This window comes from Botrytis sinoallii (assembly GCF_014898435.1).
Source record: "Botrytis sinoallii strain Bc 23 chromosome Unknown BSIN_014, whole genome shotgun sequence".
NCBI classification, from domain to species: domain Eukaryota; kingdom Fungi; phylum Ascomycota; class Leotiomycetes; order Helotiales; family Sclerotiniaceae; genus Botrytis; species Botrytis sinoallii.
In genome coordinates, this window is record NW_024066041.1 from 99665 (window position 1) to 113086 (window position 13422).

A 13422-nucleotide genomic window follows, 5' to 3' on the forward strand; every position below is an offset into this window, starting at 1 on the left:
TTAATCGCAAGAATCTTTGGTGGGTCAAAGAGCAATATCTTTGTAATTCAAGATGGATTTGAAATTTTCCATCTTTGTTTTTTCTCCTTCATTATATTATATTCCTTTTTCCATAATTCGTATTTCTCTTTCCTCTATTTCCTTATTCCCTCGATCTCGAATTAATCATGTCACTCCCAACCATCAACAAGCAATGGACTACCCAACAGTCCGGTCTTCAAGATCTTACTCTAGGATCATCTACAGTCCCAACACCTGGAGATGGTCAAGTACTTGTTAAAATCCACACTGTGGCTCTCAATTATCGAGATACTGAAGTGATAATGGGACTTTACAACCACCACAAAACTACTGGCAACGAGTCCTCGTCTCTGGTCCCCTGTTCGGATATTTCTGGAATAATTGTATCATCCAAATCCTCAAAATGGAAGTCTGGTGATAGAGTACTTGCAACCTTTAATCAGACACATGTTCGTGGTCAAGTGACTGCAAAGGATATGGCTAGTGGTTTAGGATTGCCTACCGAAGGTTGTTTGCAAGAGTACCGTGTATTTGATGCGGAGGGTTTGGTCAAAAAACCAGAATATCTGACCGATGAAGAAGCTTGTACATTGCCAATTGCTGGAGTCACAGCTTGGATGGCAATCAATGGCATGAGACCCCTTGGACAACCGGGCGGAAAGGGAGAAACAGTATTGATTCAAGGAACTGGAGGAGTAGCAATCAGCGGATTGCAAATTGCCAAAGCCAGTGGCATGGAAGGTAATTCTAACGTCTCATCTCAAAAGTTCAAGCAACTAAAAATTATCTAGTAATCATAACTTCTTCTTCCGATGCCAAACTCGCTCAAGCCAAAACCCTTGGCGCAGACCACACAATCAATTACCGTACCACACCCATTTGGTCCGAAGAAGTAATGAAGATTACTCATAACGAGGGCGTTTCCAATATTTTCGAAACAGGTGGTGCCTTGACGCTTCGTCAATCATTCGATGCAATTGCTTTTGGTGGACTAATTAATGCTATCGGATATCTCTCCGGGAAAGAAGACGACAATGCAGATCGCACAAACACCAATGTTCTTGCGCTGAGAAGAAACGTTACGTTGAAGGGAATTTTGAATGGACCAAGAGAGAGATTTGAGGAAATGTTGGAGTGGTATCAGGAAAAGAAGATTAGACCAGTGGTTGATAAGGTATTTGGGTTTGAGGAGGCCAAAGAGGGATTGAAGTATTTGTATAACGGGGGTCATTTTGGAAAGGTGGTTGTGAAGGTTAGCGAGTAGCGTTTCAACAACCCCATAGTTCGATGGAAGTACATCCATCCAGTTAATGATCCATTGACCTCTGAATCGAAAAAGCATTTTTACTCGCTTTATCCTTTCGCGATTCTGCTCTCAGCTATCGTTGATTTGAGTTCTATTTTTCTTGCGGCTGAAGTGATTATATTCAATGCGAGTGTCATTGAACTGTTGGAAGCGAACTTGAGACTTGAAGCTTCGTTCTAAAAACCAACACTGAAGAACAAGACGATAGTGAAACCTCGAATAGATTAATGAGAAGTTATATCTGAGGTGTTGCTTTGGTGAAATTTCTTATATATGAGTTATTGGTCAGTTTCAAAGTAAACAACTGGAAGGGACAGGATTTTAACGTTAGATCTCGATACTCTTGAGTGTTGTCTGGTGGTCTACCTATATCACTTTCATTACTAATGTAATTTAAAAGTGAAGATTTAGATCTAAACTGTTCTCTCGTTTTAACTTCTAACCTCCCAACAAACTCTTCAGCAACTGTAATCTTACAGTACAAAAACAATTTTACAAACACCTCCACTCTACAATCAAGACATAAATACTGCTTTGACCATCGATCTCTATATCTCCCATCCTTCTGATATTCCAAAATATTCGTACAATGTCAAATATTATATATCAGGTATTGTCTTAAAACCTTTATGTCTTTTGACGACTTCTAACAAAGTCGGAACCGGAGCCCGTGCTCCTATAAGATCCAGATCCAGCGTCTTTTGTATCAGTATTCTTGAATTTCTTTACTTGTTTTGGTATATCTGCTACGAAGGTACCCGGATCAATCTTTTCTGGCTCGGGATCTTTGCCTTTCGTGTAGTTGTATCTCAACCCATTAACAGCGTCTTCGGTTGTAAGACGAATTGATGGTGAGATAAATCCGGCATCCTTAAAATCCCTAATCAATGTTTTTTTGTGACAAAAAAAAATCTGTTTCATAATGTCTAAGTTTAGATCATACGTAACTTACACCCAGTGTCTACAGCCCAGGCTGCTGCGAGCAAGCTTGTACTCATCACGTTTGTTCTTTTCGACGATTCTCAACATTACCACAATTAGCACTCTATATCTTACACCACATGGAACCAGATTACTGAAATTATAAACTATCAGTATCAGTATCAAAAGAAGTGGCCTATCAAGTGACCAAAATCACGCAGTAATCCAAGACGAGCACTCAACTTTCATTTGACAACAGGAAATACCCAAATTCAGTGCAATAGTCTTTAGTATCCAAGACTGGGTACAATAACGGAGAGATATCTTCTCTGAATCAATGCTGTGCTTCGCAATAATTATCAATGTTTGAAATTAGACGCGATGACTATATGGGATCTTACGTTTAGTTGTATGTAAGAAGAATCCTACTGTTTAGTCGATCAAGTCCCGCTCAGGCATAGGGTCATTTCCTCACACAGAGCTTATTGCCAGTCATCGGTCTCGTATGCTCGAGCTAGTGAAAATAATCTAGTTATCTTGGTAATTTACTTACAGCCGTTATATCTAATTTAATACAAATCGGGAGCGTCGCCCTTGAAGACCGGACTTGAAATTTAGCGAGTTTCTTTACCAAAATCAACCTCTTAGATTTGACTACTTCGAAATACAGATCAAAGTCAACTTCGTAAATTTTCACTTTGGAATTAGAGTCAAATTTTGAGTATTGATTTCAAACATTGCATAGCTCTTGGCCTTTTTTATTGTAATGCTTTCTCAATATCATTTCCAAGTTCTGAGGAATCGCAGAATGTATGGTCAGATCGCGTATTGTATCCGGCGGACTTTCAAAGGACCCGCTCTACGTAAGCGAAAGAAGTGACCGGAATTGAAAACCTACTTCAATCTCACGAATTAAATGAAATCATAAATCAACTTTTAATACAATAGTGATATATTGAGGAATAAAATGGAAATGAAGCTAGTTTTTCTTCAAATTTTGTAGCCAAAGTAAATCCCGTTCGCTTATAAACAAGTAGGTATTGTTTGATTTATAAAGAATTCGTAAAGGTTCTCAATTTCAGCCGCTTGTCTCCCTTATACATGAGTAATATAATTTCTTCCCTGAGTAGCATTGCATATATGAATCCTTCTTAGTTTTACTATGAATAACATAGAGGGAACTAATGCCATCACAGCTTCAAATAGTATTTATCCGCTAGTTTTTGAGACATTATCCTGCCTTAATCTGTTGTTTTCGGAGTAGGCTCCCGTGAGCATACAAAGAGGGGTTCTTCGGGAATACTCTTAGATCTATCATTTAAGTCAGTCTACCAGTCTGTAAGAATCCACGCGGGCATACGCAAGAGATATCAAAATGATAGTATATTCAGAACCTTACCATTAGAATCCTGAATTGAATGAGCAGCAGTCTTAGCCATTGAGAGCACTATTCAAGGTACCACAAGTCCAAATTGACAGAATTTGAAGCTAAATATCGTAGGTATATAGTTTGTACTATGCACTTTAAATCCCTAGCCAAAAACGCACACATTTCATTCGAGTCGCTATCCTGCTACTCAATGCCACATCATCAGTCCCAATAGAATATTTCTTCCTCAATTCCTCAGCGGCTTAATGACCAACTTAACGTCTTCTCCAGGCATCGGTGCCATTGTTCCAATTCCTGCAGTAGCGTCATCTATGCGTGGAAACTTTTGAGTGGCGGCGTCAGTTACCAAAGTAACATCGTATCGAGAAAAAATAAGAGCCACGATGGTGTAAACTGATTTCTTAGCAATAAAGCGGCCTGGACAGAGTGTATGACCGCCTCCAAAGGGTCGGAAGTTTTGACTGCGTATAAGGCTTTTGTCCTTGAGAAATCTTTCTGGGTCAAAGTCACGAGCGCTTGGTCCCCATGCTTGTCCATCAAGATGAAGTTGGCGGTATGGAATCTAGGTCGCAACATTAGTTGGGTGGAAGTGAAAGAAAAATACCGCTTCCTTACCATAAGTTTTGTGCCTTTCGCAAGTATTTTCCCACTAAAAAATGTGGGTGTGATGACTTCGCGTGCAAGTGCTCCTGCCGAGTTGATTCTCAGGACTTCGTTGAAGAAAGCTTCGAGCCGTGGACAGTCTTCTGTGAGATACTTGAGATCTACTGTTTCTCCATTTGTTCCTATAGCTGGAGCTATCTCTGCGCGGATTTGAGTAAGCAATTCTGGTCTATGGACAATGTGAGCTATTGCCCAGAATGCAGCCTTGTATACATTGGCGGTAATTCTATAACTTTGTTAGCTGTTTCGAATAGCCTTGGATATAACACTTACGCCCGTAAATATAGCATATGTATGCCTGCAGTTTCGCGGTCATTCAAGCCAGCTGCCCGCATTTCTTCTTCCATGGCCGTTACAAAATACAGTGCATCGGAACGGTCTTTCTTCGGCGTCTCAAAGTACTTGCACAGCGTGTCAATAGATTCACTTCTGGCATTAATCATATCTCGTGCCATGAAGTCAGGTAACTTGTACATAAATTTCCAGTTTGTAGCTTCCCATGACATCATTGCTTGTAAGAGATTTGGATTTATCTCGAAGATTTTGGGTCCATAATATGCAGTGGCTGAGCTCTTGATTATAACTTCGTTACACCAATTCCACAGAGAAAGCGTGATAGAGTCTCCGGATGTGTGGATACAAGTGGGATGTTTCCTCAATATGTTCCAGGAAAGGCTTTTCTCAAGACCTGGGATTATTTGCTGGACGAGGTTCTCAGAATTGACCGCCGTGAGTAATTGCTGACGATGATATTCAGAAGTCATCTCGTGTGCTGATCGGGTGTGGTTTTTGGAGTCTGGGGTAACCAGCTGTTCATGAGTTTCACGTCACACCTGGGAGATGCTTCTAGGATATAGACCCACAAAGGAGTACATATCTTTGATCAAATTATCCCATGTTATCGTTGAGCTATTTCGGTAGATCTCTTGTATATCGCTCGCTCCAATGATCACACAAAGAGTTTCACCTGCGAGTGTGATTAAATATAGAGCTTTAGTATCTCCAAAATATACCTTGAGCTCTCAGCGTTTGTTTCGGCTTATAGGAAGTTCTGCGGATTATCGGAGCACATACCTCCCACGTCCCAAGATATCATTCGCATTCCTATAGAACCCCACCGTACGTCCTTTGGAAGTCAGCTCGTTCTTCCAAAAGGCAAATATCGAGATGAATTGCATTTGTGTTCGAACATGATATCGAAGACTGCTCACCTAAAACTGGAAGATTGGAATGTCAGCGCACACAAAACGGTTCTTGCTGGGACTTTATTGACCCACGTGGAATCCAGTACGGTAATTCTTTAGGGTTCTCTGGATGTAGCCATGGAGTAATCGTAAATCGATAGACTCTCCAAGAAATTAAAAGCAGAAAGCAAGCTATCAAAGTAAGCAGATTGCCTTCAATGGCTTGCAATGGTATAAAAAGGTTCTCCATTTTTTCCCTCATACCTGAAGGTTACTAAGAATGGCAGTCTCTTAGAGATATAGTGATACTTTCTTAGCCTCTGAGGAAGTAATTTGCTGCGCCTCTGTCAAATTCTCGGATCCCTGTTTATCTGCTGTAGTCAAACTTCTTTTGAATACCTTGCGCTGCACAGTACCGCTGACAATGTCAATATATGGCACATCTATCCCAAGGTATCATAGGGTAGATTCTTGATTCCAACTGTTGGCAATTTCTATTTCGTGCTTTTGCTCGGTAACTACGTTGAGCTCGGACTGGTCTCTAGTTTCTAGTGGATTGATAGCGAATGCAGCCCTCAATGGATCAGTAGGTAGCAAAAATGCAGTGTTATCTATTCACCAGATACATATGCCGGTTAAATGTATGTATGACATCCTCTCATTGATTGTTGGCCACTACAACTCTCTTACTTCTAACGCATACTTTATGGATTTTTGGTATGGGTTTAATAGAAACTATAATTCAATCTCAGGCTAAATGACTACCTATCCACCTCGGAGAGAATTTTGACATACTTGATATGGCATCCGGTATCTATCTATGCACACAGTCGGAAGCACCTGCAAGTATGAGACGTGTTTGGGAACTCTCGGTTCCTGATACCTCGGGAAAGATTTTATGCTTGTAAGTTACCATCTATTTTGGGATTGTGCTTGAAAATATAGTGAAGGAATGTTCATTTAAATTCGGCATTTTGCGAAGTGAGAAATTGAGGAACGTAATCGGGTATGTCAGGGTATTTTTATTCCAAGTCTGGTCAGTGCCTGCATGGATATATCCGCAATTGGTGGGAATCAAAGGGGGCGCTGAAAACGAGCCGCTTCCATTTAGTGTTGTGAGGCTGTTGAGTATTGTGTGAGAAAAACTCTAAAAGAAAGAAAATTTCGAGCGGAGTGAAATCGTTGAATCGGGGCTCAGTTGAAAATCGTGGGGTGGTTTTTCTGGGTGTCAAGATCAACCTCAATCCAATGTATGCCAGGGTTGAATTTAATTGAATAGTATGGAGTGCTTCAAATTTGGAATTTGAAGCCACTCACAACGTAAATGTTTAAGCAAATTGTGAAATGAGGAATTGATACGGATGATTGATAACAGTAAAGTTTGAGCTTGTTTTGATTTTAATCGATACCAAGGGAATAACATCTCAAATACAATGTAATAGCAAAACAAGAAGGGGTCAGTAACATCACCTAGAAAGTTGTATGAACGCATGCATGATGTAGAGTATTTTCAACCTCTACTAGAATTCATTGTATACAGTAGTGCATGGGCAACTCATCTATATACGGAGACCATGGAACCAACACGAACCGTCATGATTTCCAATGGCTGGCGGGTACTGTATTAAATTTTAGAGACTTTGCTTAGCAGAAGCATTTTAATCTAAATCTCTGACTGCGCCAATTTCAAGGCTACCGGTGGCACTGTATCAACTCTGTCCTCCTCTGAAACCCCGATCTTGTTATTCTTCGGCCCTTCATCTATACCATACTCAGTATCAAGCTCCTTCCTCAATTCCAGGTGCTTTTCTGCAAAAACACCCAAAAATCCGATACACGCGAAAGCAATGCTAACCTGCCACACTGTCTTTAACGCATCAATATATACCCCGATCACCCTCTCTTTTACTCCTGGAGGCAATGTCGCAATGTAACCTCCGCTCGCGTACGCATATGCCGCACCATTCGCTAGCTGCGCTTGGATTTTTGTGTCGCCAATCTGATGTGCGTATTTTTGAAATTGGCCGTTGAATACGATCGAAGGAACTGTTACGCCCCATATGTATCTGAATGATCGCAAGAAAGAGTACATTCCACTGGCAGTCGCAACGTCTGATTCTGGTAATGCGGCGAGTATAGGAGGTAATGTTGATGCAGCAATCATACCAGCGCCGCTTGCCATGATCATCTGAAAACAGATCCATGAAGCTTTATTTGAGTTCATTGTCAGAGTTGAGAGGAGTCCAGCACCAATGCTAGCGAGGCCCATACCGATCCAGTGCAAAGGACGATACAAGCCGGTCTTCGACATAATAATCCCCACAGCAATCCCGAAAGGGACAACGGTGATTGTGGTGGGAAGTAGTTAGATACCAGACTTTAAAGGGCTTGATCCGAATACAGCTTGAAAGTATACTGGCATGAAAACCCCGATCGATTCAAGCAAAAGACCAGATACAGATACGAGAAAGTAGCCGACGACGGACGTTCGATTGCTGAGTATACGCGGAGGGACACTAGGCTCCTTGCAAAATGATGATGCCTGGTAAAGATGAAAGAGAATCCATCCGGCGAGACCTAAGACAAGCGGAACAATGATGTGGTAGGAGTTCCACGGGTAATGAATACCGCCAAATGTTAGACCAAACATGACCGCCACGATCGATGGGATAAGAATTGCGTTACCAAGAAAGTCAACTCGTTTTAGAGCATGCTTCCATGATGGGCTCCGATTCCAACGCATGTTTAGTAAACCGAAAACGAAAGCTAAAGAGAGGCCCGAAAAGGGTAGATTCAGGTAGAATATCCAACGCCAACTGGCTTGGGCAAAAGCTCCACCTATGAGAGGTCCTATCGTTACCCCAATCGCTGAAGTCCCGAGCATGATACCGAGATACTTGCCTCTTTGGCGGAGAGGCACTATGTCGCAAAGTACAACATCAAGAAGTACATAACAGCTCCCTGCGCCAACTCCTTGTATTGTTCGTCCGGCAATGAGCATAGCTGGAGTTGTGGCACCGCCAGCAAGACCGCTTCCAAGAGCAAAGAGGCAAATAGCGAAAATAAATGGATTGCGTCTTCCCAGAATATTGGAAATCTGAGCGAAGAGAGGTTGAGGTGCAGTTGACGCAAAAACGAATGAATTGGCGATCCATATGTATTGCTCTTCACCTCCAATTTCTCTCGTAATTGTGGGCAGCGCTGTCACAACAATAGTTGCATCTATACTACATACAAAAGAGATGAGGCATAGCGCAAAGAAGATGAACCAAAATCGCCAGGAGTGAGTTGTTGATAGTGTATTCGAGTTCTCATTGGTAGTATCGTTGCGAGAGGTTGCTATTGTTGAAGGGACCTCAGCAATAGCTTCTTTCGTTTCTGGGAATCTGGACATCGTAGATATTGATGCTCAAAAATCATAATCGCGGAAACGGAAATAAGATGATCGGGAAGAATGGATTGAGAAGACAGACCCCAAGCCGAACGGCACAGTACCTAGTGTACGGGGGCAGTAGCTATTCGGCTATGTTGTGTACGGATGTAGTGTGCCGTAGTTCTGCGCCGATGGTGCCCACCCCCTATAACTTTTAGACTTCAGAGGGTGACCTGCATTAGTGGTTGTAAGATTACCAACAACTACCTAGTAATTAATAAAGGCATTCTGCACGCTTTATTTTACTGTTACTCGATTAGGAGATTACTAGTGATAATCTCTCTAATTTCAGTCGAATCCCTAATAGAGTAACTAGTCAAATATAATAGTAGACTAGTAATAATTAACATTTCGAACTCTACGATACTCCTTTCTAATTAATTAGTGAATCTCGCTAAGTCTTACTATACCCGAATTCATAACGTGTGTCCAAAAGAAAAAGCACCTTTTTCAATATCACCTAATTGAACTTTTGAAATTGGAAAATTCAATTCAATCAATATAACTCCAAATTCAAAAAAACTTTGTACCATAATATAGATCTCAATTGATAGAATCTATAAATAAAAATTCAATTTCGAAAGTTCAAACCCCTGAAAACTACTCCAAAAATCACAATTTCATTCAACCACCTCCAATTCAATGAATTTTTGATCAATTCTATTCAAATTTTATTTATAGATTCTATCAATTGAGATCTATATTATGATGCAAAGTTTTTTTGAATTTGGAGTTATATTGATTGAATTGAAAGCAATTGAATTATTTTAATATAGAATTTAGCAAAAAGTTGATTAGATCAAAAAAAGTCACGTTTTGAACACACGTTATGAAATCGGGTATAGTTTAAAACAAGTAAATAAAGCAAGTTAGCCCCCCCCCCAGATCTACCTAGCCTCTTTCTGGAAATATCACTTTTATAAAATCTTCAAATTTATTAACTATGCCTAATTGGGTGAATTAATGTCCGTAGAATGTCTTTAATCACTTGCAATACATATCTTTATTATATATAAACTTCTAAAAACATGAAAAACAGATCTGTTGATAGATTCTTCGGTCTCAATATACTTTTTAGTATAGTATCTTCAAATGGTTTCTATGAGGATAATTCATTAGGAATCTAGATCCTAAATTCTATCATTTTATACAGGTATTCTACGCTCAAAATGATAAGAATCAGCTAATAATTGATTGACTGATCGTCCTGTATCAGTCTAAGACTATGTAGGACGTCTAGAGCCGGTGAGCTCTAACGTGTCAAGAATCAGCTAAGGTCTTAGTCGAAATGAGTAAGATACTAAATATGAGGACCAAATGTCCTTAATCTTAAAGCTAAGAAATTATCTTTACGGGGCAAAGACGAACCGAGATTGAGCAAATCAAGCAGGCTAAACCTCAAATCACGCTTCCAAAAATCAGTTGAGAGTACCAGTACTAGGTATGGTTGCAAACGAGGATATAGATGAGTATTCGATTGGGTTTTTCCAATATCAAGATTCTTATCAGATGGCACAGAGAAACAACTTGTGTTGAAATAAATATTTATCCTCCCAGAAACACGTTTTTCACAGACATATTTCCAATCTTAACAATCTACACTAGTGAGCTTGAAACCACCTGGAACCCTTCCTGAAAGAATTGTGTTGGGTCGTACAATTCACTTGTACTCTTCAATCTGGCGATACTTGCTTTTCATAACCCTCAATCACACTCTGGCTATTGAACGCATAATTGAGAAATTTGTACTCAGAACTCAAGTTTCGTTTGGCAGCCAATGTATCAATGCCCCCAACTAATCTAAGCATTGCGGCGGAGATTGTATCATCGAGAGTCGAGTCTATAAACACAGCGTCCAGAAGGCAAACAACAAAAGGTCCATCGGATACATTTAAGCCGAGTGAATTGACACCGGCTTTCAATGAATTGGATATGAGGCTTTTGATGACAGGCTGGTATACAAGAGCAATTGAAAGGCCTTTCTCATTCATGCCTGAGACTGCATCTAGCCATAGTTGATGAATGTCGAGCATGAGTTGCTCGTCAAGCCGGAAACTTGTGGTGAAGAACCATTGTCGATCGCCGTTGGTAGCATAGGTGGACTGCTCTTCTGTGAATTCAAGCAAGGAGTCGTTGCGTAGAGTACTCTGGAGCTGTGGCTGAGCTTCTGCAAAAGGCCTCAATGATGGAGGGTCGGCAATGGGGGTTGTATGGTAAAGATTTGCCGTGGCCAACTCTCCTGTTCCGCCTCCAATCCAGGCACTTGACACAATCACATGTGCCTTCAAATCTGGCGTGGTATTGGTAGCAAAATTATAAAAGGACTAGATGAGCGAAGGGTATGCAGATTTTTCGAAGAAAATAGAACCGCCCCACATTTGGCCCTGCTCGAATGTCGGAAAGTCAATCTTTTTCACAACACCAAAGTTGTTGGATCCACCTTTCAAAGCAATGAAAAGGTCAGGATGGGAAGTTGCATTGGCTTGAACTATTCCCCCAGATGCTAGGACAACTTCGAAGTTCACCACATTATCACACACGGATCCTGTTTCTGCAGAGAAAAACGACAGGCCACCTAGTAATGATTAGATATACATATACCCAGAAAGAGAAGGGGGGAGGAAAGGGGGGGAGTGTTGCATGTGGCTTGTGCATTTAACTAACCGCCTAAATTTAACCCACCGACACCAACAGTAGATACTCTTCCACCGACAATAGCAAGTCCCTTGTCACTAAGAAATTTGTAGACGTTACCCCATGAGTTACCCACACCGACGGAGACAATGTTCGTCTTTGAGTTTAGTGTGACTTCAATCAATCTTGACAACTTAATGATAATCCCACTTTGGATGTTTGCCGAGCCAGCCCATGGGGTATGCCCACCACTTCGGATAGCAAGCTTAGCAGTGCTGACCGATCTATCCGACTGAGATTGTTTGATGACTTCTGCAACATCTGCGGTGCTGTTTGGCTGAATGAAGCATGCCGGGGAAAGCTCGTTCTCAAAGGCTGCAAAGTACGAGGCTTTGCTTGCCGCGTATTGCATGCTTCCTGGGAAGAACACCTGTCCCGGGAAATTGATCGAAAACACTGAACAGTTCATGATGATAGGCCAGTAAGATGAAGTTGCAAGTTGTATAAAACAGCTGAAGAGAGTAACAGATGACCACAAAGAGACTTTTATTTTAAATAAGTTTCGACTTCGCGTTTTTGTGTGGTAAGAAAATATGTCGCTTAAATGTATGCCTGTGGGTCTTGTCATTGGATGCAAGCCTACGTGACTCAGACAAAATGAACTGTTGGTATCAGTTGGTATACGTGTAATAGTAAATAATATATTATGCACTTAATATGAAGCTCTGTCCCAAATAGTAGAGTAAATACCTAGTACCAGTTTTCCCCGGATCTTCGCCGTACTTTTGCAGAAGCCGCAGGATTGAAAATCAAGGATGTCGGATGCAAGTCTGGGTGTTTTTACTGTTTCCGATCCATTCACAGGTCATCCCAATAAAAATTTCAAGAGGCACAGTTGGGGCGCAAGAGGCACATGAAGTTGTACTCGGCGTTCCTTTACGGCAAACAGTAGCTTCCGCAGTTTCTTTACCGTGATGGATTGAGATGGTGGGGTGCCCTCGCAGCCCTGTTGTAAGCCGACTCTTCATACAGGCACTTCAATGCCGCCTTGCGTTTATTCTGGGGATGTTATGCAGAAGCAACCGGTTCAATATGATATGCTAGGTAATAGCCGGTCTATCTAGGGGCCGACTACTAGTGATCCTGCGAAGTTGCATCTACGGAATCCCTCGTCTAGATACTGAGTTCACAATAAATACTCAAAAGATACTTTTGACCCGATGTTGCATAAGTTTTTTGTTTCACAATGTATTCAGAGTTGCAACATTTTTTTACGCTGTTGTTTTTATTTATATAAAAAAGGACAGTACTGTACATACTACATCTCGGTTCGCTAGGACAAGAAGCTGCACCATTCGTTTTTCCGGGCGCGTGATAAAATCCATGATATTGATCTCGCATCACCGACAGACATCTTTTATGGAGTTCACCTCGGAGTGAGGTTTCCTAAGTATTCTACAGAAGATGTGACGCTCCGGAAGCATTTCGGTGTATCATCTAAATTCAACGACAAGAAAAACCAAAGACAGTTTCTCCTTTGTGGTAGCTCTGGGTAGTCGGAAGTGAAACCTAAACTTCATCAAAACTTCATGGGGTTCTCATCTACTTTTGACTCGTCAATTCAAAAGTTATAGAACGAAAAGGGAAAAGTGTGTTTTCTTGTCCGTATATTTCGGGATAAATACCGGTATTGGGCCTTGCCTTCCTTTATATTCCCCCATGAAAAATATCCGTAATCTACACTTGTAGATTCTAAAGTTTATTTAATTTATACGAACATACCGTAATAAGATATATTGTGATGTAATCTTTCCTTGACTCTGTATTTGAATTTGTTGCTTTCCTAACCGCTACAGCAGAAAACCGTACA

At 41.0% G+C, this 13422-nt stretch overlaps 6 protein-coding genes across 6 annotated transcripts; 1 reads left to right on the top strand and 5 right to left on the bottom strand.

Moving 5' to 3' along the window:
* Positions 1 to 167: 167 nt before the first annotated feature.
* EAF02_007830 (uncharacterized protein) lies at positions 168 to 1285 on the top strand (the record flags this gene model as incomplete). Its single annotated transcript, XM_038903878.1, has 2 exons — positions 168 to 762; positions 813 to 1285. The coding sequence occupies 2 exons, from the start codon at positions 168 to 170 to the stop codon at positions 1283 to 1285; spliced, it is 1068 nt and encodes a 355-aa protein (XP_038756159.1).
* Positions 1286 to 1954: 669 nt separating this feature from the next.
* On the bottom strand, positions 1955 to 2356 carry EAF02_007831 (uncharacterized protein; the record flags this gene model as incomplete). Its single annotated transcript, XM_038903879.1, has 2 exons — positions 1955 to 2207; positions 2280 to 2356. The coding sequence occupies 2 exons, from the start codon at positions 2354 to 2356 to the stop codon at positions 1955 to 1957; spliced, it is 330 nt and encodes a 109-aa protein (XP_038756160.1).
* Positions 2357 to 3275: 919 nt separating this feature from the next.
* On the bottom strand, positions 3276 to 5717 carry EAF02_007832 (uncharacterized protein). The gene is made up of 5 exons (XM_038903880.1): positions 5579 to 5717; positions 4575 to 5518; positions 4254 to 4527; positions 3648 to 4200; positions 3276 to 3559 (listed from the first exon to the last, which is right to left on the bottom strand). The coding sequence occupies exons 2-4, from the start codon at positions 5063 to 5065 to the stop codon at positions 3865 to 3867; spliced, it is 1101 nt and encodes a 366-aa protein (XP_038756161.1). The 5' UTR covers positions 5066 to 5518; positions 5579 to 5717; the 3' UTR covers positions 3276 to 3559; positions 3648 to 3864.
* A 1431-nt stretch (positions 5718 to 7148) lies between these two features.
* On the bottom strand, positions 7149 to 7796 carry EAF02_007833 (uncharacterized protein; the record flags this gene model as incomplete). The annotated part of the gene is made up of 1 exon (XM_038903881.1): positions 7149 to 7796. The coding sequence occupies one exon, from the start codon at positions 7794 to 7796 to the stop codon at positions 7149 to 7151; it is 648 nt and encodes a 215-aa protein (XP_038756162.1).
* Positions 7797 to 7850: 54 nt separating this feature from the next.
* Positions 7851 to 8879, bottom strand: EAF02_007834 (uncharacterized protein; the record flags this gene model as incomplete). The annotated part of the gene is made up of 1 exon (XM_038903882.1): positions 7851 to 8879. One exon carries the CDS (start codon positions 8877 to 8879, stop codon positions 7851 to 7853), a length of 1029 nt encoding a protein of 342 aa, XP_038756163.1.
* Positions 8880 to 10591: 1712 nt separating this feature from the next.
* Positions 10592 to 12021, bottom strand: EAF02_007835 (uncharacterized protein; the record flags this gene model as incomplete). The annotated part of the gene is made up of 3 exons (XM_038903883.1): positions 10592 to 11180; positions 11244 to 11493; positions 11583 to 12021. 3 exons carry the CDS (start codon positions 12019 to 12021, stop codon positions 10592 to 10594), a joined length of 1278 nt encoding a protein of 425 aa, XP_038756164.1.
* Positions 12022 to 13422: the final 1401 nt, after the last annotated feature.

Bases quoted from the DNA above. Each gene is read 5' to 3' on its own strand.
- EAF02_007832 (XM_038903880.1), bottom strand. From the start codon at position 5,065: ATGACTTCTGAATATCATCGTCAGCAATTACTCACGGCGGTCAATTCT. The intron at 4,528-4,574 runs GTAAGTGTTATA...ACAAAGTTATAG, and splicing joins CATATGCTATATTTACGGGC to AATTACCGCCAATGTATACA. The intron at 4,201-4,253 runs GTAAGGAAGCGG...GTTGCGACCTAG, and splicing joins CGAAAGGCACAAAACTTATG to ATTCCATACCGCCAACTTCA.